Source organism: Salvelinus sp. IW2-2015, linkage group LG3 (assembly GCF_002910315.2).
Source record: "Salvelinus sp. IW2-2015 linkage group LG3, ASM291031v2, whole genome shotgun sequence".
Classification (NCBI taxonomy): Eukaryota; Metazoa; Chordata; class Actinopteri; order Salmoniformes; family Salmonidae; genus Salvelinus; species Salvelinus sp. IW2-2015.
The window spans coordinates 7,601,781-7,628,183 of record NC_036840.1 but is presented as its reverse complement, the minus strand read 5'-3'; the positions used below and the strand labels follow the sequence as shown (position 1 = coordinate 7,628,183).

The window sequence follows — 26,403 nt, the reverse complement described above, 5'->3', positions numbered from 1 at the left end:
TATTCCCCAGGTCATTGCTGTAAATGAGAATATTTTCTCAGTCAACTTACCTGGTCGAATAAGGGTTAAATAAATACAATTAAAATGTAGGCGTTACAAATGCTATTCTAAGTATAATAAACAATGTGTCTCGTTCATCCCAAATGGCACCCTATTCCCTATGTACTGCACTACCTTTGACTAAAAGGCATGCACTAAATAGGGAATAGGGTGCCGTTTGTGACGCAGCCTCTGTCTCTGGTATTTGTGCACCTCTCTGTCGCTCTCCACCGTGGGTGAGACACTGTCCATCAGCTTGTTGATAATATGGATGATCCCATTGGAAGCGATGACATCAGACTGCAGGACCCCGCCCTTCTTCCTGCTGCCATGGATACGGATCTTGAGCTGCTTGTCCTGTGGAGGGGATCATCAAGTCTTGTGCTGTGTCATCACTACTACTATGAGAAGCACACTCTTGGGACGGTGTTCACTTTTGTCAGTCTAAATCAGGAGGGCCTTGGTAATGAGGCTTGCCCCTGTGTCTGTAGCGTGATGTGTGTTCGTGTGCTCTTGTGCTGTGTGTGTGTGTGTGTGGTGCTGTGTGTGTGTGTGTGTGTGTTGTGTGTGTGTGTGTGTGTGTGTGTGGTGTGTGTGGTGTGTGTGTGTGTGTGTGGTGTGTGGTGTGTGTGTGTGGTGTGGTGGTCTGTGTGTGTTGGTGTGTGTGTGTGTGTGTTGTGTGTGTGTGTGTGTGTGTGTGTGTGTGGTGTGTGTGTGTGTGTGTCTCACGTCATCTGTTGTCACCGTCTCCCTGCTTGCCCGTCAGAGTGTAGTAGATGACCCCTCTGTTCAGCATGTCATAGGGCATCTCCACGGGAGAAATGTGCAGCTTACACAGGTACTTAGCCTTCATTGGGTCAGCCATCAGAGTTATCAGCTGAGACAGGACAACACATACTCACAGTTACAACAAACATGACACACATTTCAGCTATAGGGGGAAAAGTAAAATATTGTGTTCCCAAAAAATATACAAAATATACAGCAATATAGCATAGTGCCTCTAGGGTCTACTGTGTTCATATAGCCATAGTGCCTCTAGGTGTCTCTGTGTAACATATACCCATAGTGCCTCTAGGTGATCTACTCGTGTATCAATATAGCTACAGTGCCTCTAGTGTCTACTGTGTATCATATAGCCATAGTGCCTCTAGGTGTCTACCTGATGGTATCATATGCCATAAGTGCCTCTAGGTGTCTACTGTGTATCATATAGCCATAGTGCCTCTAGGCTGTCTACTGTGTATCAATATAGCTACAGTGGCTCTAGAGTGTCTACTGTGTATCATATAGCCATAGTGCCTCTAGGTGTCTACTGTGTATCAATAAGCTACAGTGCCTCTAGGTGGTCTACTGTGTATCATAATAGCCATAGTGCCTCTTAGTGCTCTACTGGTGTATCAATATAGCTACAGTGCCTCTAAGTGTCTACTGTGTATCGATATAGCCATAGTGCGCTCTAGGGTGTATTACTGATGTATCAATATAGCTACAGTGCCTCTAGGTGTCTACTGTGTATCATATAGCCATAGTTGCCTCTAGGTGTCTACTGTGATCAAAATATAGCTACAGTGCCTCTATGTGTCTTCTGTGTTTCGATTATGACCATAGTGCCTCTATGGTGTCTACTGTGTATCATATAGCCATAGTGCCTCTAGGTGTCTACTGTGTATCAATATAGCCATAGTGCCTCCTAGGTGTCTACTGTGTATCATATAGCCATAGTGCCTCTAGTGTCTACTGTGTATCAATATAGCTACAGTGCCTCTAGGTGTCTACTGTGTAATCATATAGCCATAGTGCCTCTAGGTGTCTACTTGTTATCAATATAGCTACAGGCCTCTAGGTGTCTACATGTGTATTATAGCCATAGTGCCTCTAGGTGTCCCTAACTGTGTATCATATATAGCCATAGTGCCTCTAGGTGTCTACTGTGTATCATATAGCTATGCCTCTAGGTGTCTACTGTGTATCATATAGCCACTAGTGCCTCTTAGGTGTCTACTGTGTACAATAATACAGTCTCTAGGTGTCTACTGGGTATCATATAGCCATAGTGCCTCTAGGTCTACTGTTATCATATAGCCGATAGTGCTTAGGTCTACTGTGATCAATATAGCTACAAGTGCTCTAGTGTCTACTGTGTATAATGCCATAGTGCCTTAGGTGTCACTGGTATCATATAGCTAGTCGCTCTATGGTGTCTACTGTGTATCATATAGCCATAGTGCCTCTAGGTGTCTACTGTGTATCATATAGCCATAGTGCCTCTAGGTGTCTCTGTAGTTCATATACTACAGTGTCTCTAATGTCTTTGTGTATATATAGGCATAGTGGCTGCTAGGTGTCTACTGGTATCATAGTCAGTACGATGCTCTAGATGTCTATTGTGTATCATATAGCCACGTGCCCTAGGTGTCTAAGTGTGTATCATATAGCTACAGTGTCTCTAGATGTCTATTGTGATCATATTAGGGTCAGTTTGTTATTTCTGAAGTACTGTTCTGTCTATCCGGTCCTGTGTGAATTTAAGTATGCTCTTTCTCTAATTCTCTCTTTCTCTCTTTCTTCTCCTTCTGAGGACCTGAGCCCTAGGACCATGCGTCAGGACTACCTGGCATGATGATCCTTGCTGTCCCCAGTCCACCTCCGCCGTGCTGCTGCCTTCCAGTTTCAACTGTTCTTGCCTCGGCCTCATAACCCTGACCTGTTCACGTGCTACCTGTCCCAGACCTGCTGCTTTTCAACTCTCTCTAGAGACCGCAAGGAAGCGGCTTAGGAGATACTCTTAATGATCGCTATGAAAAGCCAACTGACATTTACTCCTGAGTGCTGACTTGCTGCATCTTTCGAAACTACTGTGATTATTATTATTTGACCATGCTGGGTCATTTATGAACATTGAACATCTTGGCCATGTTCTGTTATAAGTCCACCCGGCACAGCCAGAAGAGGACTGGCACCCCTCATAGCCTGGTTCTCTCTAGGTTTTCCTTCTAGGTTTTGGCCTTTTCTTAGGGAGTTTTCCTAGCCACCGTGCTTTTGCATTGTTGCTGTTGAGGTTTTAGGCTGGGTTTCTGTACAGCACTTGAGATATCAGCTGATGTACCGGAGCTATATAAATAAATTTGATTCTATAGCTACAGGGTCTCTAGGTGTCTACTGTGTATCATATAGCTACATTGCCTCTAGGGTGTCTACTGTGTAATCCATATTACCTACGAGTCGTTCTAGGTGTCTACTGTGTTATATAGCTACAGTCTCTACGTGTGTCTACGGTGTATCAATATAGCTACAGTTCTCTAGGTGTCTACGGTGTATCAATATAGCTACAGTGCACTCAGGTGTCGTATTGTATCAATAAGCTACAGTGCCTCTAGTGGTTGTATCTAGATAGTGTATCCAATATAAGCTACAGTGGCTTGCATAGTGTGTCTACTTGTATGGTACAATATGGCTACAGTGCCTTCTAAGGTGTCTACTGTGTATCAATATAGCTACAGTTCTCTAGGTGTCTACGTGTATCACAATATAGCTACAGGTTCTCTAGGATGTCAATCGAGTCGTGTATGTTAGCCGGAGGCTTCCTTGAAGCCCTTGTTAGATTGGGACGGAAGATGGTAGGCCAACGGGTGCGTAAGTGCGGGCGCAGTCAAGAAATGGCAGCCTGGAGGAACAACGGAGGAGAAGGAGGAGGCCAGGAGGAAGAGGCAGGAGGAAGGAGGGAGGAGAGGAGAGGAGAGGAGGAGGAGGAGAGGAGGGTGGGAGGAAAGAGATAGAGAAGCAGAGCACTAACACCAGAGGCAGAGGAGACTGATACTAAACGCGAAGGCGCCGATCGAATTCAATAAGAGGTGTTTTTCTGCAACTTTAATGAGTCACTGATTGGCTGATGATTAACCAATGAGACGCACCAAAGAGTGTGATGGCATTGCTGAGCTGACCGGTCCATTGGCCCCCGGGCTCTGAGTTCAGATCGTTCAGACGCTGCATGATGTTGCCATAGCAAATCTTGCCGTTGCCCACGTAACCCTCGTGACATGTGCACCTGGAGTAAGAGGGATGTACAAAGGTAAGATGATCTTTTGAAAAAAGGATGGTTTTACTGCARAAATATCTTTAAACACACTAAGTCAAAGAGAACAGAAACACACTGACTCTACTATGTTCGGCTCCACCGTTGAACAGTTGGCGTGTTTGCTGCAGGAGTTAGGTCTGCACAAGTCCTTCAGGCTGCAGCTCACACCTCCTGTCAGGTGGTCAAACCCGTCTTGACACTCACAATGAGACTACGAGAGAAACCAAAAACACCACTCAGGGGGAGGTTCACCACCCTCAAATGAATGGCACAATATCACCAATTGAAGCAATAAAATGTTATATTTGACTTGCATTATCAATTCGTTTCATTTGTCGGTTAGAAAAACACACACACACACACACACACACACACACACACACACACACACACACACACACACACACACACACACACACACACACCTTCCCTGGCCCATCGTACATGCAACGCGCAGAGTCAGCAGAGCAGCCCCCCAGGTGTGTTTGACAGGGGTCTATGGGAACACACACGTGCCCGTCCCCGCTGTAGCCCTGGGCACAGGTACACAAGTGCTTGTTGGGCCCCACATGGGCACAGGTGGCATGGATGTGGCACACCTGCTGCAGGCACGGGTTTATGGCTGTGAGAGGAGACAAATCATCTTATAAACTATTATATACAGTCCATTCGGAAAGTATTAAGACCCATTGACCTTTTCCAGATTTTGTTACGTTACTGCCTTATTCTAAAATGGATTAAATAGTTTTCCCCCCCTCATCAATATTTTCACAATACCCCATAATGACAGAGTAAAAACAGGTTATTAGAAATGTCAGCAAATGTATAAAAAAAAAAAAACTGAAATATCACATTTACATAAGTATTCAGACCCTTTACTCAGTATTTTGTTGAAGCACCTTTGGCAGTGATTACAGCCTCGACTATTCTTGGGTATGATGCTACCAGCTTGGCACACCTGTATTTGGGGAGGCTCTCCAATTCTTCTCTGCAGATCCACTCAAGCTCTGTCAGGCTGGATGGGGAGCGTCACTGCACAGCTATTTTCAGGTCTCTCCAAAGAGGTTCAATTGGGTTCAAGTCCGGGTTCTGGCTGGGTCACTTAATTAWGGACATTCAGAGACTTGTCCCAAAGCCCCTCCTGCCATTGTCTTGGCTGTCTGCTTAGGGCCGTTGTCCTGTTGGAAGGTYAACCTTCTCCCCAGTCTGAGGTCCTGAGCGCTCTGGAGCAGGTTTTCATCAAGGATCTCTCTGTACTTTGCTCCGTTCATCTTTCCCTCAATCCTGCCTAGTCTCCCAGTCCCTGACTCTGAAAAACCTCCCCACAGCATGATGCTGCCACCACCATGCTTCACCGTAGGGAMGGTGCCAGGTTTCCTCCAGACGTGACGCTTGGCATTCAGGCCAAAGAGTTTGATATTGGGTTCATCAAAGCAGAGAATCTTGTTTCTCAAGGTCTGAGAGTCATTTAGGTGCCTTTTGGTGGAGTGCTGCAGAGATGGTTGTCCTTCTGGAAGGTTCTCCCATCTCCACAGAGGAACTCTGGAGCTCCGTCAGAGTGGCCATCGGYTTCTTGGTCACTTCCCTGACCAAAGCCCTTCTCCCCCGATTGTTCAGTTTGGCCGGGCGGCCAGCTCTAGGAAGGGTCTTGGTGGTTTCAAACTTCTTCCATTTATGAATGACGGAGGACACTGTGTTCTTGGGGACCTTCAATGCTGCAGAAATGTTTTGGTACCCTTCCCCAGATCTGTGCCTTGACACAATCCTGTCACGGAGCTCTACAGACAATTCCTTCGACCTCATGGCTTGGTTTTTGCTCTGACATGCACTGTCAACTGTGGGACCTTATATAGACAGGTGTGTGCCTTTCCAAATCATGTCCAATCAATTGAATTTACCACAGATGGACTTATCTCAAGGATGATCTATGGAAACAGGATGCATCTGAGCTCAATTTTGAGTCTCATAGCAAAGGGTCTGAATACTTATGTTAGAAGGTATTTAAGTTTTTTATTTTTTATACATTTTCAAAAATTAAAAAAAACTTTTTTGCTTTGTCACTATGGGGTATTTTATAGACTGATGAGGAACATTTTTATTTCATCCATTTTAGAATAAGGCTGTAACGTAACAAAATGTGGAAAAAGTCAAGGGGTCTGAATACWTTCCGAACGCACCGTAACTCACTTAGTACTAGGCCGCTAGTAGCCATAAGGCCATATGGCTACTAGCCATAGGCCTTATGGCTAGTAGCCATATAGGGACACAGCCATGCTGTCACTCACATATGCATTGATCTCCAGAGGTTCGGTAGCCAGGTAGACATTGACAACGCAGCGACCCATCAAGTGAGCCCTGCATACAGCGAGTGTTCTGTGGACAAAGCAGAGACGAGCACTCCGGCAGCTCTGAAAGATGGCAGGGATACATGTTGTTATTAAGGTGGGAGCAAGTTGTCATTAGATGAAAACATACAGGTAGGTTATAGATCAGGCAGTTAATGCTTCAGCACCCGACAGGAATAATGCATTATGATACAGTTCTAACACATTATAAGAGATGTCATAAGCATGCATCACCACTGGTTCTCTTACCRAGATCACATTTTGGGCCTTTATACCCAGAGAAGCAGGTGCATATCCCGTCACCGTGGATACCAGCATTACACAGGCCATGTCCACACGTGCAGGCTGATGGACCGGGAAATGGAGAATGATGGGATGGACAGAGAGAGAAACAGGTAAATATTACAATGCAATGGACCATCAACAAACAGCACCAAAGTGGACTGTATCTCTAGGTGCATGGGACAGTCACAAAATGGGGTAGATAAAGAATCGCAATCTTAAAGAAAGGGACCGAGTTGGTTACCAGAACTACAGGTTGAGCCGTAAAGATTATCTGCACAGTCTTCACACGCAGTTCCCACGAAGCCAGGCTGAGGAGGACAAACACAGTGATGGACCATTCTTTGTCTGTGCGTGTGTGCGTGTATGTGTGCGTGCGCGACCGTGTGTGTGTGTGCACGTGTGTGTACTTGCATATATGTGTGTGTCTACGCGTCATCATCCACTACCTTACAGCTGCAGGTCCCGTTGCCACCCATGCCTTCAGAACACAGTCCATTATTACTGCAGGGCCTGACTGCGTCCTCTGGGCACTCTGGGACAGGAAGACAGTACCATTCGCATTAGTCTCATATCAACAGAAAGATGGACAATCAATCTCAATGAAACAGTGATTGGAAACCGAATGGGCTTCAGTGGTGTGTTGTTCCAATGTCCAGGAGAGCACGTGACTTGACAATAGCCTGGACGTAATGCTATGACAGCTGTGTCTCCAGGGATCTGAGTAAGCAGACGTGTTGCACTGCAAACGCAGACCCCCTCACCTCTTTGCCCCCTCTCCACTTCCTCTCCTCCGTCTCTCTCCTCCTCTCCTCCGTCTCTCCCCTCCTCTTTCCTTCTCACTCTCTCCTGTGTGCCTCTCTTATCAGAACGACCCATAATCACTCATCCCCTTCCTTCCCTCAAGCTGCACACACACAATGTAAACACAAGCATGCACAGGGGGTTGCCAAGGGTCTCCTTACAATCAGCAGACTCGAGGAAAGTAGTTGTTCTTGTCAGCAGATTCTCACTCACTCACCATTCCTGAGCAGAAATGGTCACCCAATTTCAATAATATCCTTTAATGTTTACCCAATATTTACTTTAATAAATGATAACCTTCTAATGTGGGTAATTTGTACCTAAAATATAACGTTGTTGCACAACAAGTGGGGAGAGTAATTCAGTCGACATACATCAAGTCTCACCAGGACAGAGAATACTTCACACGTCCGTGTTATCCTGTCACAGAACAACACAGGGGACCATTGAGACAGAGAGGAAGAACTATGGCCCCTGTTAATGTACTTACTACTGCCCATCTTTGATAACCTCACAACACAATCACTGGGAGGGAGGGAGGGAGGGAGGGAGGGAGAGAGAGAGAGAGAGAGAGAGAGAGAGAGAGAGAGAGAGAGAGAGAGAGAGAGAGAGAGAGAGAGAGAGAGAATGTGTGTGTTAGTGTTTTTGTGTGTGTGCGAGAGAGTGTGGGAGGGGGGATAAGAAGGGTCTATGACAGGCACAAAAGAGCTAGAGAGAGGAAGCCTGGACTCAGTGCTATCGGGGTGTCAGCACATTCCTGGAAGACAGGGGCCCGCTGACGATGAGCCCTAATTGGGAGGAAGGAAGTGTGCGAGTCCCCTGCTCCGAAAGGCCTAACCTGCATCCTGCACCCAATACCACAATGTGGGTTGTCCTGGCCTGCCGGTGCACACAGGACACTGCTGACACACTTTCCTACTTTGGACAGCTTTCTGTTCTGTCTATTTGTTCCCCTGTAGCAATTTATTTTCCGAAACAGGCCACTCTTCCTCTCCGCGGAGGGATGCGAGCGCTTTCCTCCTGTTTTTTTTATCACACAGCACTCAGCACTGGGATTCAATGGCAGTAGCAGRCAAGTACACTTCTGAACTCTTCCTATCAAAACATTCCCTCAGAGTCCCCACAGCTTACCGTGTTCCAAAACATGAGCAAATACGAGAACCCTCTGTTTCAAAGCAAGCCTTTGAAAAGGGAGCATCTGGGGTTAAGTAGGGATTTCAGAAATGATGTTGCCACCACCAAAATGGTTTGTCTTTTCATCTCGTGTTGCTTTCCTCATCAATGCGGCTTGGTGACTCAACGATGAGCAGCAGTGACTGATTACAGTATTGGATGCAGTGTGCTGTTTTACTCACCGATGCAGTCTGGTCCCCAGTACCCTGGACAGCAGTGGGGCTCAACCACCTCCTTGTAACACTCATGAGAACAGCCCTTGATAGACAACATCAGACTGGCCATGGGACTCACATGGTACCTACAGAGAGAGAGAGATGACATTACTGGGTGTAGGACACAGTGCCACAATAGTCACAACGCTCTGTACAACATACCTGGTTGTGTCTTACGTTAAGCAGAGACATGAGATATTACTTAGATGCCACTAAGAGATAGCTCCTCCATCTATTCTATTTCTCCCTCACTCCCTTCCCTATTCTGTCCCCTTCTCCCCCCATATCCTTCTTCCACCCTCATTTCCTCCCCATATCCCCTCTTCCACCCTTACCCCCTTGCCCACTCACTTGCAGTCTGGTTTTCCCTTCCCGGGAATCTTCTTGTTGAAGCCTGCTGGACAGCCCACGTTGAAACTGACGCTACAGGAGTGACACTCTGTCTTGGTCATCACCAGGGTTGTCATGTCACACCGGTTCTGTGGTGGTGGAGGGAGAAGAGCGGATACTGTAAGACACACCCGCACAGGCCTGGTGCTGTGTGTCATTGTGGACTGAGGAACACCCCAAATAACCACACACAACAGTGTACTGACACGCTTTTCTGGTCTCTGTTGACTTCCCGTTGTGTGTCAGAAGCCATAAAGTCACATAACGGTTTGAGAGTTACCTGATGAACGTACCAGGGCCGGATCTCTTAGCTGTTCCCAACTGAATGTTGAAGCCAACGCCCCATAGAGCCCTCGCCAATCCTCTTATCCACTCAAATCAATGGAATTTTCCACAGTTCATAAAACAGTGGAGAGGTAGACTATTATTTCCTGCCTGTCTTTCATCATACTAGAATAACATTAACCATCACTATATAACCCAACACCCAATCCCCCTACAGAGAAAACTGTGTTTGTGCATGATGAATAGTTTGTTTTTTGGCAGTAGTGTACTCCTGGGTATACACAGTGTTTTGACATCATCAAAGCGTATTTGAGAGCGTTTGTTTACTTTGACCAGAGTTGGACAGACGTTGGGTAAACAGAAAGATATTGTTTAATGACTTCTGCTGGGATCTGCATCATCTGATCTGATCTACCCAGRATGCAACAGTACCCGGGCGCTACTCAGAGAAACCACAAAAGTCAGACAAAGACACACACAAACATGCTAGTTATGTTTCAAAACCACATAGAGCCAACCCCTGAAACACAGCACTAAGGCATCATACAGTACACCATCCAAAATCCCCAAACCACACAACAACACTTTAAAATGTCCAAAACAGCCAGCAACAAAACAAGTCAAGCTGAATTGTTAGATGCTACTGCTGAACTGTTAGATACTACTGCACTGTTGGAGCTAGGAACACAAGCATTTCGCTACACCCACACTAACATCTGCTAAATATGTGTATGTGACCAATAACATTTTATTTTATTTGTATTGTGTGTCCAATGCCCACAGCTCCCTGACCACCCTTGGCAGTCCTTCCATACGTCTAGTTACCAATGAGGGTGTGACAGTGGGTCCGAATAACGAACGCACTCACGTGTGTGCGGTAAAAGTGGGACTCACCTTGGCGGCAGCAAAGGTGTAGTGGTCTAACCCCAGAAGTAGCAGCATGAGCAACAGGGGTCCGGTCACAGGCGCCATAACTCTGGATCTCTCTCCTTCTCTCTCTCTCTCTGTCAGTATCACTCGCTGTGCCCCTGTGGCTCCCTCCCTCTACCTCTCTGACCCACTCCCTGTCACTTTGAGTCACTCTTTTTAGCTCTCTCTCCCCCTCCCTCTCTGAGGCACGTCAGTGGACTGTGACCGCTCACTTAGCCCATCTGACTTTTCAACAACCTCCCTCCTCTCTCCCCCTCCCCTCAACTCCACTCTTTCCTGTGCCAGTAGTACCAGAGAGGGTCACCTGCATTCATACACTCCACACACGTGCACATACACAAACATGCATGGGCATACTGTCCATGCAGACACACACACACACACACACACACACACACACACACACACACACACACACACACACACACACACACACACACACACACACACACACCAACACACACACACACACACACCACCACACACACACACACACACACACACACACACGCGCGCGTGCGCATACGCACAGACGCACACACAGATGCACACACTGACACACACACACACACACACACACACAATCCCCCCCGTACACAAACACACGCGCGCTGGCGCTTACGCACAGACATACAGACGCACACACTGACACACACACACCACAATCCCCCTGGCACACACACACACACACACACACACACACACACACACACACACACACACACACACACACACACACACACACACACACACACACACACACACCACACAACACACACACACCACACACACACACACACACACACACACACACACACACACACACACACGCGCATACGTACAGACATACAGACGCACACACAGATGCACACACTGACACACACACACACACACAATCCCCCCTGGCACACACACACACACCACACACACACACACACACACACAACACACACACACACACACACACACACACACACACACACACACACACACACACACACACACACACACCACACACACACACACAACACACAATCCCCGCACACACACACAACCCCTTCATCCGTCTATACTCCAGCATCTGTCAGCAGTTGGAAGGGGGGGTTAGGTCTGGTCTTGTCTTCAAACAGTGGTGTTGGAGGGAAGGAGAATGGCAGGACATCCTGGACTGTAAATAAGATTCACCCTCTCCTGTCCCATCTGCACTCTTCCTGACAACATTCTGTCCCGTCATGACTTTCAGACCCAGCGTTTTCCCAGAAGAGGTCAGGATGACATGCTTTATGCTGAGTGGCATTACTGACCTAACATACACACACGTACATGCACGCACACACTCATATAAGAGTTACCAAAGCAGTGCAATGTATGTGAAAGGGTTGAGGGTGGGGTTCATCCTTTGTTTACGATGAAACATCAAGATACAGATGGATACATACTACACAGGCAATCTTCCAAATAACAAAACATCTAATTAACTAACATACAGTGTTACAGTGTTGACTACTCATATAATCCAATCAACACCAACGGTGTTTAATCCCATTTATCATATCAGCTTCATTTGGCAAATGGCCCAAAAAAGGAGGGTTTACCATCTGTCACCTTCATCCCTGATTCAGCCTCTCCACAAAGTACGGAATCACGCTAATTGTGCCAGAATATGAAGGGATGATTCAATTTCAGTAGAGGGGCCACTCAGGTGGGAGGGGAGAGGGAGATCCTCAGAACATCTTGAGCAGGGAGCTCAGAGGTTACGGTTGTGGTTGTGGTTGAGATGGACAGCAACAGCACAGCCCTGGCTGATCTAGGTTTGGATTGGGGTTTGGACCATGGCACACCATTGGCAGAGGGTATCACAGCTTTGGCAGAGGGTACAGTGCTCATCATCTTGGCAGTGGCCACAGTCTTCCCTCGGGAGGGCTACAGCGTCCTCTCTTTCCTCATGTTCCACCTCATCACCATCGTCTGTCTCCAACAACCTTCTGGTCACAGTCGTGTGGACGAGGAACACACACTTCCTGTTGATCCCCATGAACATCATCGTCCTCCGCCTGGCCGTCTCCGACCTCCTCCTCGTCCTCTACGGCTTCATCGTTGCTACGGTGACCGACTAGGGGTTCTGTCTCTAAGTCTTTGCAGTCAGTTACATTGGTGAGTCGTTTTTGATGCTATTTGTATTGGCTGTCTGATTAGATCATTATTTTAGGTGTTAATTGTTTTCAGTCTTTTTGACCTGATAGTAATGAGTGTCCCTCAATTAAATGAAGCTAAAATAGAGATTGGTTGAGACATATTTTAAAGGGATGTACAACCGTTTTCTGGTTTTACATGTTTTGATAAAATTTTATTACCTCCTTTAAACACCAGATTTAAAACTCTKTTTAATGTTTGGTTTCTCTGAGGACACTCACCCAGCTGATGTATGAGCGGTACTGTGCCATGGGTAAGCCCATGGCTGCTCTGAAGATGACCCGATGAAGGAGCATCCAGGGCCTGGGGTGGTGTGGCTGGCCTGCCTGCCATGGGCCCTCTACTGGGCTGGAGCTCCTACGGCCCCCACCTGGGGCAACTTCCTCTGCTTCCTATTTCCTTCTGTGGTTATAGTCTACTGCTACAGTAATGTACCCAAAAGTAATGTACCCAAAAGTAATGTACCCAAAAGTCGTCGCCAAAAGTTTTGAGAATGACACAAATATACATTTTCACAAAGTTTGCTGCCTCAGTGTCTTTAGATATTTTTGTTAGATGTTACTATGGAATACTGAAGTATAATTACAAGCATTTCYTAKGTGTCAAAGGCATTTATTGGCAATTACATGAAGTTGATGCAAAGAGTCAATATTTGCAGTGTTGACCCTTCTTTTTCAAGACCTCTGCAATCCACCCTGGCATGCTGTCAATTAACTTCTGGGCCACATCCTGACTGATGGCAGCCCATTCTTGCATAATCAATGCTTGGAGTTTGTCAGAATTTGTGGGTTTTTGTTTGTCCACCCGCCTCTTGAGGATTGACCACAAGTTCTCAATGGGATTAAGGTCTGGGGAGTCTTTCTGGCCATGGACCCAAAAAATCGATGTTTTGTTCCTCGAGCCACTTAGTTATCACTTTTGCCTTATGGCAAGGTGCTCCATCATGCTGGAAAAGGCATTGTTCGTCACCAAACTGTTCCTGGATGGTTGGGAGAAGTTGCTCTCGGAGGATGTGTTTGTACCATTCTTTATTCATGGCTGTGTTCTTAGGCAAAATTGTGAGTGAGCCCACTCCTTGGCTGAGAAGCAACCCAAACATGAATGATCTGAGGATGCTTTACTGTTGGCATGACACAGGACTGATGGTAGCGCTCACCTTGTCTCTCCGGACAAGCTTTTTTTTCCGGATGCCTCAAACAATCGGAAAGGGGATTCATCAGAGAAAATGACTTTACCCCAGTCCTCAGCGTCCAACTCCCTGTACCTTTTGAAGAATATCAGTCTGTCCCTGATGTTTTTCCTGGAGAGAAGTGGCTTCTTTGCTGCCCTTCTTGACACCAGGCCATCCTCCAAAAGTCTTCACCTCACTGTGCATGCAGATGCACTCACACCTGCCTGCTGCCATTCCTGAGCAAGCTCTGTACTGGTGGTGCTCCAATCCCGGAGCTGAATCAACTTTAGGAGACGGTCCTGGCGCTTGCTGGACTTTCTTGGGCACCCTGAAGCCTTGTCCTCGTCAACACTTACACCTGTGTTAACGAGAGAATKACTGACATGATGTCAGCTGGTCCTTTTGTGGCAGGGCTGAAATGCAGTGGAAATGTTTTTGGGGGATTAAGTTCATTTGCATGGCAAAGAGGGACTTTGCAATGAATTGCAATTCATCTGATCACTCTTCATAACATTCTGGAGTATATGCAAATTGCCATGATACAAACTGAGGCAGCAGACTTTGTGAAAATTAATATTTGTGTCATTCTCAAAACGTTTGGCCACGACTGTACTCAGCACCATGAGGAGGGTACTAGGTGAGGGTGTGCCAGCATSTACAGCATGTGTTGACTGTACCTGTATGTGTAGTCTCAGCTGAACCGTAGTGTGGAGCAGCAGGGCGGTAGATCTGCGCGATGATTGGGGCCTTTAACCTCTGCTGGCTGGCCTACTTCTGCCTGGTCACTCTGCTGGCCGGCCTACTTCTCCACATCCCTCCTCTCCTGGCCGCACTGCCCACCTACTTGGCCAAGTCCAGTCCCTTATACAACCCTGCTTCCTACTTCCTGGCCAACACAGGTAATGGACAGAATTTCCATGTCAGGGGTTATAGGTTAGGGGTGAGGGTGTGAAGGGTAAAGGGTGTATTTTGAGGTGCAGTTACTCTCCCCACAAAGAGGCCACCCAAGTACAGTAAATAGTACATTTGGATAAGACTGGTAAAGTCATATACAAATTTTATCCAAATTTTTATGATTTTTACTTTGTAAAAATCCACCAATTTTTACTTTGTAGATTTTAGCTTCAATTCTGAAATGGTTCACCACCTCCTCTTTAACCACAGTCCCATCCCTCTCTTCTCTATCTCTCTCCCTCTCCATCTGTCTCCTTCAGTTCCGTGATTATGCTCTGTAGCTCGTGACCTGTAGCCACTACGTCCCCCGTGTCTTTGCCGATACAGATGACACTGGTCCAATGGTAATTGGCTACAGACGTRGTGGAAACATTCTGCCAACACCAATACAGATGTATGATCTTCATTTGAGCCAGTTTGCGACAGCAGGAATAATCCTGCAGCAACAGGAAATGRGAATTYTGACGTGGATTATAATTAACTGKCATTTTTGTAGGGGTTGATACATTTTTCATCAGGGAAGATCGAGTCTGAAATTTCTACGTGGAAATTACAAACTTCAGAAAGCCTTTTTTAAACCTCAACTACACTKCATGTTTAAAATGTCCTGCATTGCAGGAAAGGTCTCCTGCAACAGGGTGATCAAATTAAGATCCTACATCTGTACCTATCATCGTGGACAGAACCATTGTTCAATCTCCACTGGAACAGATATACACTAAAGCTACAGGACACCATACATAGTTTTAAAGTTCTACAGTATTATTACTTGATGTGTCTTGGACATCTGCTGTGCGTATAAGCCTTTACAGACACTATTTTAATTAAATTTGACAGGTAACAAGTGATAAGCTTCCAGTCGTTTCAGGAAATGGTAASCTTGTGTGACCCTTAACCTCCTTCCAAACCCTTCAACCCATAACGTTGTTATCCATGTGTGTCATCTGGCTCTCAGCGGCTGCAAKGGTCAAGGCTCGAAAAGTACTTCTGAAGGCTTAAAGAAAACGCTCTSTCCTACTCCTTTGTCACCAGATTTGCTGAGATTACTTCCTGATTAGTCGTCCCAATAAGAGCATCTATCATCCCCAATACAGGATTAGGGGTTTCTGGATAACATAGCAATATTTTTAAAGAGAGGATTTCCTTTTTGATTTAGTGGATTGCCCCTGGTAAATCTGGGTGTATGTTGGTACATTTTCTCTAGCAGGTTTGTCTCTTTGCATACATTATCAAGCAATGCCTGCATTTGAACTCAAGAGGACAGCAGAGAGTACAGAATGAGAGCGGTGCTGTAAGGACCTGTTGAAATAATAGGCTACAAATGCACTGCTCATCATTGGAGGCTAGTGGAAATTTCTATAGGAGGACAGGCTCATTGTAATGTAATTGAATGGTATCAAACATATGGAAACCACATGTTTGACTCCATTCCATTTGTTCCATTCCAGACAGATGAATGAGCCTGTCCTCCTATAGCTCCTCCCACCAACCTCCACTGCAGATCATATTATAATAAGAAAGATAGTGAGTGAGATATATTTGGAAGAAATACAGAGATAGAGTGGAAAGAGAGAGAAAAAAGAGAGAAGGTAAAGTCGAGAGAGAGAATCGAGAGAGGCAGAGAGAGAGAGAGAGAGAGGAGAGATGAGAGAAAGAGAGAGAGAGAGAGAGATTGAAATAAAGTGAGAGTGGGGATACCACTCATTGGGCAGAAAGAGGAATCAAGTCGAAAGTCGAGGAGAGGGAAGGATGAGTGTTGTGTTGAGAATCTTAAGTGCGGTGATGTATGCTCTGGATGCCTGCCTTAGGGTTAGAGGGCACTGGCACCAAGAATGCTCCGTCCAGCCAAACTCCTAAGGGTTGAACCCATGCCGACTGGCAGGGGTTGCGATGGACGSCACTGTGAGATTCCGGACACATGAGAACACACAGTCGAGGAAAGACACAGTCTGAAAAGAACATGACACTTGGCTCAGTCTACTATGTGTGTATGCTTGGATGAACAAGTACTTCCCGTGGAAAACATGAAGAAATATATGTAAAATCAAAACAGAGACAAAACATGACTTATGGTCCACATGTGAATGCGTCCAACTCTGTGGGCATGGAGCACATCAGCCTCAAACAAAAGCCAGTGTCACTGGGTTTTCACTGGGTGCCAATGTGTTTTATTAAGCAGATATGACTATGCTGTCGGGGCTCTCATAGCACCTTTGAAGCAAATCCTCACCCCCTCTGTGATTGGCTAAGAAATAACACTCAGAGAAAAACCTGTCTGGGGTTGATTTACTGAAATAGGCATTGTTTTCAGCTGTGGATGTCCTGTTGAATCAACCCAGAACAGTATCCATCCATATTCACACGGTGTTTCATTCTATCGTATATAAACAGACACGCAAGGCCATAATGTGTAGTGGATTTCCCGAGATCTACATTGATAGACTGTCTGTTTCTCTGAACGTGTTTACATGGGTTCCAGACTATGTGGCAAAGACCTCCATCGTAGAAACATTGGGCGTATTCATTACGAAAACCCTTTAGAGTTTCTATTGGACAAATTCAGGTCGGTCCCTCCATGTTTCCTTCTGTTCGCTTACGTTTAAAAAACGTTTTGCAACAGAATTGCCGTAATGAATACGCCCCTGGTCTTCATTTGTTTGGTGAGAGTGACATCTTACAAGGCCCAGTTTGTGTTTCCCTCTGTCCTGTTAAAATAAACTCCCTAGAAGTCAAACGTGTGCTATGTTCCTCCTCACATACATGTGTCAAACTACGGTCGGCCACAGGCTTCAAGGGAGACTACAGATGAATCGTAAGAAGTTCTCCATGAGTAGTCTGGATTAAATTAAAGTGTATATTTWAAAAAAAATGGATAGGGGGGAGGATATATTTATTGAGTTAAGCYTAAGAGGTGAAGATTTATTTTGGTCTTGTGGACAGAGAATAAGTTAAGCATGGTCAAGATATGAGAAAGGAATGAGTGTTGACCAACAGTATGAATCTATTGTCATGTTGACTGAGGCATAGACATACCAATGAGACAATTAGGATTTAAAAGGTTCAGAAACAGATTAGATACATGAAAAATACTTTCAAAATAACTTTTATACAGGATATTATAGACCTGTGGGCAGTCCCGTGGGGCTCAGTTGGTACAGCATGGTGCTTGCAACACCAGAATTGTGGGTTCGATTCCCATGAGGGACCAGTACACAAATGTATGCACTCACTACTGTAAATTGCTCTGGACAAGAGTGTCTGCTAAATGACTAAAATGTAATTATGTCCTTAGTATCTCACTTTATGGACTCATTTAACTGAAAAGGGACAGCGAGAAGTAAGACATACGTAATCCTCCATTTATTTTGTGAATTCTCGGAATGTAAGTGGAGCACCTGATTCCTGAAAGCAGTCCTCTGAAAACAAAAACATGACTGAAAATCCTTGAGGTCAGAGCGCTTCGGGGACACGTCAACTGCTCTACTCCGTCTCGTCCCACTTTCTTTAGGTCTGGGTTCCCCCCCCCCCCTCCTCTCACCAACAAGTCATAGTGCTGGAAGCTTCAGGGAAATTTAAGGGTCAGTATCGTTAGACTTTTAAAGACTCTTTAAGAGAAAGCACTCGCGGTATTTAGCATAGCATCGCCACTTCTCACATAGCACAGCCTCTCATTCAGGCGAGAGAGAGAGAGAACAAGAGAGAGAAAGAGAGAATGAAAGCGCGAGAGAGAGAGAGGTGGACAGAGGTAAAGGAATAGAGAGACTGAAAATGGGAAGAGAGTGAGAGAGGAAACGAAAGGAGCGGGAGGAAGAGACGGAATAGGCTTAAATTCTTAGAGACAGCAAGAGGAATGCTCAGAAACCCACTCAAGCATATCCATGGTTCTGCTGCCAGTGGGTCTACTGAGAACAAACTGCTCCATTCCATTCATGCATTCCCTCATTTATAGCTGGTTTTGGATCCAAACACAAACACAGGAAAGAGAAAAAGTGGATCGGACAGCAAAAGGATAACAAAGGACCTTAGTAATACAATGATGACAAACAGAACAGCAACACATTAAATGGTACAGTTTGACAAACACATGRTGTATGTCTGAGAGGATTGGATGGGCTTGAATCTTAAGACACTRTCGTCGTGTGATACAGCATAATTTAATATTTACAAAATGTAAACAATTTACAAAAATACTACGTCATTTGACATATTCTCAATTAAAGCACCTGTAGCTTCACTCTGCCCTGAATTTTGCGATCTGAATAGTACAAAACAAACATTTTAGGTTCCAAGAAATCTTTCCAAAATATCAACCAAAAACAATGGCATGGTACCATATCCTTTTTAACTCATTAACAGTTTATTCCAAAAATAAAATACAATTTTGAATGATTATTTCAAGACTTCTTTCTATGCATTGATACTGCAAGCTTTCCAACGAGAATACGCCTAACCTATCCACCATCGATCACCATAAAGCCATGGGTGGAAGCAGGATCTGTCCTTACTCSCTAGCCTGTAAGAGAGCCATAGAAATTACACAAAAGATGGCAACCACRGACGGTTGCCCAATCCCTGTACTGTCTATGGCTCTAGCCTTCTGTTGTCTATATGAGACTTCGTTCTGATCTGGAAATGTACAGACACTGTTTACTGCATCTACTCTACAGTCCTTTAAAGCTGTTGCTGCCCTGCAGGACAGGGTTGCCACCCCCTACAAGCACTTTTTGGTCCCTTTGTTGGTCCTCTTACACACCCTTCACTGAGTCCATTTGAAGACTTGAAGAGTGAGGTTTTAACTTCCATCAAAGTTCTGTTAGTTTTTATCATGGAGTCTGAGTTTCAGGGCTCATTTCTACTCATCCGAGTAAATTGTGAAGATGTCCATGTTTGGTAGTCAGAGTGTGTGGATCCTCAAGCCTCTGAAACACTGTGGAACTCCTGTCCCATTGGATAGCCTCCTACAAGGCTGGGCCCTGATAGGCCATTCAAAAGTCAACTATTTTCCACTGTCTTTGTCCACCTCTGCTGATGTGGTGTATAAATACTGTCTTCCTGAGGGTTGAGATGGAGGGTTGTTGATGCTGCGCCCCTCTTGTCCATGGGAGAGAGGAATGATGGGGGGAGTCTTTTAGTCTCTCATTGGGGACGGTGTGTGTGTGTGTGTGTGTGTGTGTGTGTGTGTGTGTGTGTGTGTGTGTGTGTGTGTGTGTGTGTGTGTGTGTGTGTGTGTGTGTGTGCCATCACCTGCCTCCCTCTCCCTATTTACAGGTGTGCATGTCATTCATGCTCTCACACTTCTGACACCTCACATAGCAACACCACACAAACTTACACTCGCACCTCTCTACGTGGCGAACCACGTGCGTATTATACCCCCGACCGCAGCAGAGCAGGTTACACCCGTCGGGGCCGGCCGAGGTGCGGTTACACCGACGCCCTCTAGTGCCCGCCACGCCCCAGCGCCGGTCCTCCAGACAGTAGTTAGGAGACTTGTTGAGGAAGATAAGTTCTTCCTTCCCGATGGGCACGCGYCGCTGGTCCTTCTCCTTCCTCCTCACCTTCCTCTTGGAGCGGTCCAGCACCTGCACGCTTCCCTCATAACGCTCCTTCAGGAAGTTGCCCACGCGCTCGAACGACGCCATGGTGCGCCAGCACGTCTTCACGGCGCACGAGCCCGACACGCCGTGGCAACGGCAGTCGGTGGCCATCGTCTTGGCGACGGCCTGAAAAGGGGAAAGATGGAGAGGACGGTGTTAGGAATTACAACAGACTTACAACACTGTAAGAATTACAACACTGTAAATGTTACGACAGACTAGATACCAGAACTCTGTTTGATAGAGACTGCCTTTTGTTTACACAAACGCTGTGGGAATGTTTTGATCAAAATCACAATCTATTGTTCTGAATGCTGGATCTTGGACTGGGACTGTAACGTGAGTCCTGAGGTTTGTGCATTCTACTTCTAACTCTGACACAATAGACTCCCTGGGTGCTGTGTACAACTGAAACAAAAGTTAAACCGTCCTTCACAGTTTAAACTGAGCGATTGAGGAGACATTTTCTTATGACCACAAACCCCAGGGCTCTACAGCGGTCTTAGGATGACCCCAGAAGAGCCTACCACTTTCACCCCTCTTCCACCTCTTCTCCCACTCCCTCTTCCCAGTCGGTTCAGTTTAGTTGGAAAGGCAGTGASTGTGTGTGTGTGTGTGTGTGTGGTGTGTGTGTGTTACAGTAAACAGATACACTYCTACCATTGTGTCCACGTCCCTCTCCAGTAGTGAAGCTCTCTCCTCTTGACAGTGGCTAGTTGATAAGAGAGAAACCCAGTAAGTGTGTCTTAGTGAATGCCATTTAGTGGTAACACGCATGCCCCGCCCACCTGAGGATCTTTTTCAGCCATCTATTTCCTGTGTTTGAGGGCTGAAAAATACACACTTAAATCTCACAGGATTTATTGATTTCATTTTATTCCTGCTTCATACTCTTGCTTGTGCCTGATGTTTTTTCCCCCGTTAACGTTACGACTGCAGAAATGGTTGTAATGACCTGTAAAACACCCCCCGGTAATGGCTGAAATGGACTCAATGGCAGTGGCGTAAAGTACTTAAGTAGTACTTCAAAGTATTTCTACTTAAGTCAGTTTTTGGGGTATTTGTACTTTACTTTTACTTCATTATTTTCTTTTAGGTATATAGTGTACTTTTTACTCTCTACATTTTCATTGACACTCAAAAGTACTCGTTACATTTTAAATGCTTAGCAGGATAGGAAAACGGTCCAATTCACACACTTATCAAGAGAATACGTGATCATCCCTACTGCCTACTTATCTGGCGGTCTCACTGAACACAAATGCATCGTTTGTAAAATATGTCTGAGTGTTGGAGTTTGCCCCGGGCTCCCCGTACATTTTCAAGCCAAGAGAATGGTGCCGTCTGCTTTGKTTAATATAAGGAATATGATTTACACTTTTACTCTTGATACTTAAGAATATTTGATCAATTACATTTACTTTCGATACTTAAGTATATTTAGAACCAAATACTTTTACTCAAGTAGTATTTTACTGGATGACTTTCACTTTTACTTGAGTAACTTTCTATTAAGGTATCTATACTTTTACTCAAGTATGACAATTGGGTACTTTTTCCACTACTGATCAATGGAATACATTGTTATACCGTTGAATATATAAGAACACTAAAGCTTTGTCTGGGATTTAACGCACTGAAAGACAAGATAGATAACTATTTTGATGGGTGTTCATTTTTGGGGGGATTTAAAAAATAAATAAATAATTTAATACAGTTGAAATGTTCACAAAATTGATGTGCTGAAATGAAAGCAACTCCCGAATATGAACACTCGGATTATAGGGATATGTCTGATCTCGCAAACAATGTTTAGATAGGCGTAATCTAGAGCCAAGCGTGTTGACTTTAATCGGTGGGTATCCTGCACACTTGTTGAATTATGCAAGAGTATGTGACAACAGTAATTCATGAGGACGTCTAGACAGTGCAGGTGAGTGTAGGTAGGGTATGCATAGAACGTGTTGAGTGGTTGCAGCCCTCTTCCACTCCGTTATGTTAATTTATTCATATATACAACCTGTGTATTTATGCAAAAGAGCCACCTATAATTTTCTTTCTTTTAACAAAAAAATATTAAAAAATACCTGATACACTAAGAAAATGTATACAGTGCCTTCAGAWAGTATTCACAGGCCCTTGACMTTTTCCACATTTTGTTGTATTACATTTAATTTCAAATGGATAACATTTAGATTTTTTGAAATCTCACTGAAAAGGAAAAGGAATAGAGCTAAGCACTGGCAAAGTCCTAGAGGAAAACCTGGTTCAGTCTGCTTTCCAACAGAAAACAAATCCACCTTTCAGCAGGACAATAACCTAAAACGCAAGGCCAAATATACACTGGAGTTACTTACCAAGACAACATTGAACGTTCCTGAGTGACCTATACCTAAATCTCCCACCAAAATCCCTGAACTCCATTCATTACTTGTCTGTGCCAGTAAAATGTTTTATGTGATAAAATTAAGTAAATCTGATGGATTATACAATTTCAAAATGTTTGGAGTATCTTCATCCATTGGCCAACTGTTGCATTTATTAGAATTGTTTTTAAAACCTTTTAACAATTTTGATGACCGTTGCTACAATTTAGATGGCCTTGTGTCTGCTTGAACATTCATTAGTCACGCTGTCACGCTGTCACTCATTTACTCACATTATCGAGGATGTTACACTTTCTTTCCCCTCTCTCCTTCTGTCCCGTCTGAGCATCCCCCTCTCACACTGACCTTCTTGTTCTCCCTTCCCTCCAATCTTTCTGCTTTTCTCTGAATATCGTTACCGCTCTCTTAAACACACCACACACACACACACACACACACACACACACACACACACACACACACACACCACACACACACACACACACACACACACACACACACACACACACACACACACACACACACCACACACAAACACACACACACTTTCCTAGAACGTCTCCTGAAAGTATTTCTTAACAGTGTGTGATAAATTCTATTAACCACTGAATCGTTGGTCCTAACTCCTCTCCAACCCCATATGGTAACGAAACCATAACTATAATAGCTACAGATGATTCCTTTCACGGTGCTAGATTAGTACTGTCATATCAGTCATTCATTCAGACACAATGAACCCTACACCTGCTAGGAACTACTACTTAGAGTTATAGCTCCCATGAGCCCTATTCAGCTTTTACATACTTCCCAGGATACCCTGAACAACTGTGTCCACTATAAAAGACTCTCTCTCTAGCTAGGTTGTGGATGTGTGTGTTTTGTTCTGTGTGTATTGTGTCTAATCTAACATCGACTTCAACGTTGTGCTCGTTTTGTTCTTACACTTGTGGGTGTTGTACATGCTCTGTGAGTGTTCTTCCCTCAATGAGTGTGGTGTGTGTGTGTGGGTGTGGGTGTGTGTTGTGTGTGTGTTGTGTTGTTGTTGTGTGTTGTGTATGTGTTGGTGTTGGTGTGTGTGTGTCGGGCTGTGTGTGCGTCTCACCTGTCTCCCGGCTTCACTGTTGTGCTCGTCATGTGAGCAGTGCATCCCCTCCCCTGGCTGAGACATAGTCTTCACTTGCATTATCTATGAACTTCCTGCTGAACCATGTACCGTACTGGATATGGTCTGAGCAGCCGCCCCAGTGCCACCCTTCGCTGCGAGCCTGTGCCTGCAGGCTGGTGTCAACAGCCGCACTCCGTCATGTGCCCGCACTGCCAGGAGCGAGTCACTGCCTGACCAGCCCCGCCGCATCACCGCGTGGATAAACGCCGTCTCCTGGTCCCTGTCAGAGTCAATGGGAAGAGGTTATCCGAAGGCAAAGTCGCATGGGATTATGCGTAACAGTGCTTGACCTCTAAAAGCATGCAAGGTGGATTCTGAAAAGATTTCCACTCTCACACCTTCCAGCAAATAACACTTCAGACGGAGAAAATCCACAATTCTAGTATTACAACTTCGTGTATCTCGTAGCACAGCCTAGATATCCAAAACTTCCATCTATTGTACGTATAAATACATCTTAGCTCTGGGAGGATACATTTGAGATTGAGTACGGACACTATAGCCCCATGCGGAAACCTGTCCTGTCCTGTGGGGGCGTGGGTTACACTTTCACAGTTAGGCCACAGTAGGCCCTAGTGAGGACAGACAGCACTGCTCAAGAGAAGACTTAAACACAATTGGTATATGATAACAGTGTAGCATGATCAATCTGATCACAGTTACTTGTTACGACCAACTGAACGCTGACCACCGGACAGAAACATATAGATTATGTCCTTAATGAACGAAGGCTGAAAAAAATAAACCAAGTGTGAAAAGGGTAGCTACTAATGCTTTAAGCTTATGCATTAGCTTGTAGACAAAACTCTAAAATATGCAGAATCTTATGGATAGAACAGAAGCATAATGGCACCTGACGACATCAAGTGTAACTATTCAGAGAGTGCAGGTTCTAAGAATGACCTAGAACTATGTATGAACTTTAAACACCATCTAGGATAAAACGTAAATCAGAGGTCCAAGCCACAAGTTGATTCGAAACGTTTGTGCAATCATTTACGTGTGGATAAATGTAGAAAGAAAAGACTTACCTCCATGGAACAACAAGAAATCACCACTTCAAATTTAAGTTTGGCACTATGAAGGTTGGATCATTAAAACAAATGACAATTGCGGTTATTTAGGTTATCTGCGTTGCATTCTATTATCCCCCCCAAAAATTGCTGCGCCCTAACCCAATAAGAACATTGTCTCCGGGTCCGATTAGATCAAGTTCGCACTTTTAGAACACGAAGACAAGACGCCTGTGATCAAACAACAGAGCATACGTTTTTACAGTTGATTGTACGAGTCGGGACATGGGATGGAAATGCGTAGATTTAGCCTATTGAATTATGCATAGGCCTAAATCAACATAAACTATATGTTCATTTTTTTCCTCCGATTTTTTTCGTCTGGGTTGAGTGAAGAAAGTTGATAGATGGCATGTGACCGGGTGCAACAAGGATAGAGAGGGATTTGGAAGAATGAGTTTAGTGTGAAAATAAAATGTTGATAGCTAAACCATGCGCTGACTCTTAACCATCTTGGAAAGCTGCATGGAAACAGATTTCTGGAACGATATCTCTAAAAACAAAGAAACTGTGTTCTTAAATTWCATGTCGACCATGAATCTCCTAATTAGGATAATCCCGACTGGTTAAGGACCAGAGGTGAGCAGGAGTTTTCTGTTCAAAGACAACACTTGACCGTGGATAAGTGGTGTGTTGGGACGGTTAAACCGAAACAGATGTGCGCAGACGTTCTCTCTCTCTCACCGCATAGGGGATACAGCTGCTCGAGTCGGCAAATCAAATCACCTTCCCTCCCTGGACAACATTAAACATGTTCATGACTCAAACCAAACCGATCACGAGTAAAGAGTTATGGAAAATGGAAGACGTGCCTCTTTTTGACGCACTATCAAATAGAAAGACAATTGAGGGACTGTTTTTATGCAGCAATTGCCTAAAACGGTCAAATACCAAATGATGTGGGCACACATTAAATATCAGATTATGAAATACAACCACTATAATATAATGCACCCAAAATATAGTCTCGTTTTCCAAATTAAACCCAATCAAAAAGAACATTATCAATAGGCCAGAAAAGTGCACACGAATTTATGCAAACGAGAACAAAGCACCCTATTGTTTCATGTCTATTAAAACGAGTATTTAAACRGCCTGTCCTTACCACTGGTTAGCTCGTAGCCGAACACAGAGAGCTCTTTGCTGGTAGAACAGTTCCACCGCTCGTGCTCGAACTGCGTCTGGCACTCCGCGATGCCGATGCGCGCGCCGTCCTTGATGCTTGGAAGGAGATGGGGCTTTCTCTTGCACAGGTCCTTCTGCTTGTGCGTCAGCGGGAGATTGGCGCAGCCCAGCTTCTCCGGTACTCCCACGGAGGTTAT

At 45.0% G+C, this 26,403-nt stretch overlaps 1 protein-coding gene and 1 pseudogene across 1 annotated transcript in view; both read right to left on the bottom strand.

The window, feature by feature from the left end:
* Positions 1 to 10,680, bottom strand: part of LOC111955984 (stabilin-2) — a 42,649-nt gene extending 31,969 nt beyond the window's left edge. The window contains 13 exon segments of the mRNA XM_070436529.1: positions 253 to 396; positions 769 to 787; positions 789 to 936; positions 3,915 to 4,087; positions 4,198 to 4,328; positions 4,543 to 4,739; positions 6,403 to 6,525; positions 6,712 to 6,807; positions 6,989 to 7,055; positions 7,194 to 7,279; positions 8,904 to 9,022; positions 9,288 to 9,415; positions 10,506 to 10,680. Of these exon segments, the coding sequence (XP_070292630.1) occupies positions 253 to 396; positions 769 to 787; positions 789 to 936; positions 3,915 to 4,087; positions 4,198 to 4,328; positions 4,543 to 4,739; positions 6,403 to 6,525; positions 6,712 to 6,807; positions 6,989 to 7,055; positions 7,194 to 7,279; positions 8,904 to 9,022; positions 9,288 to 9,415; positions 10,506 to 10,583 (1,509 nt within the window). The 5' untranslated portion in view covers positions 10,584 to 10,680.
* An 8,314-nt stretch (positions 10,681 to 18,994) lies between these two features.
* LOC111955979 (protein Wnt-16-like) lies at positions 18,995 to 26,403 on the bottom strand (annotated as a pseudogene).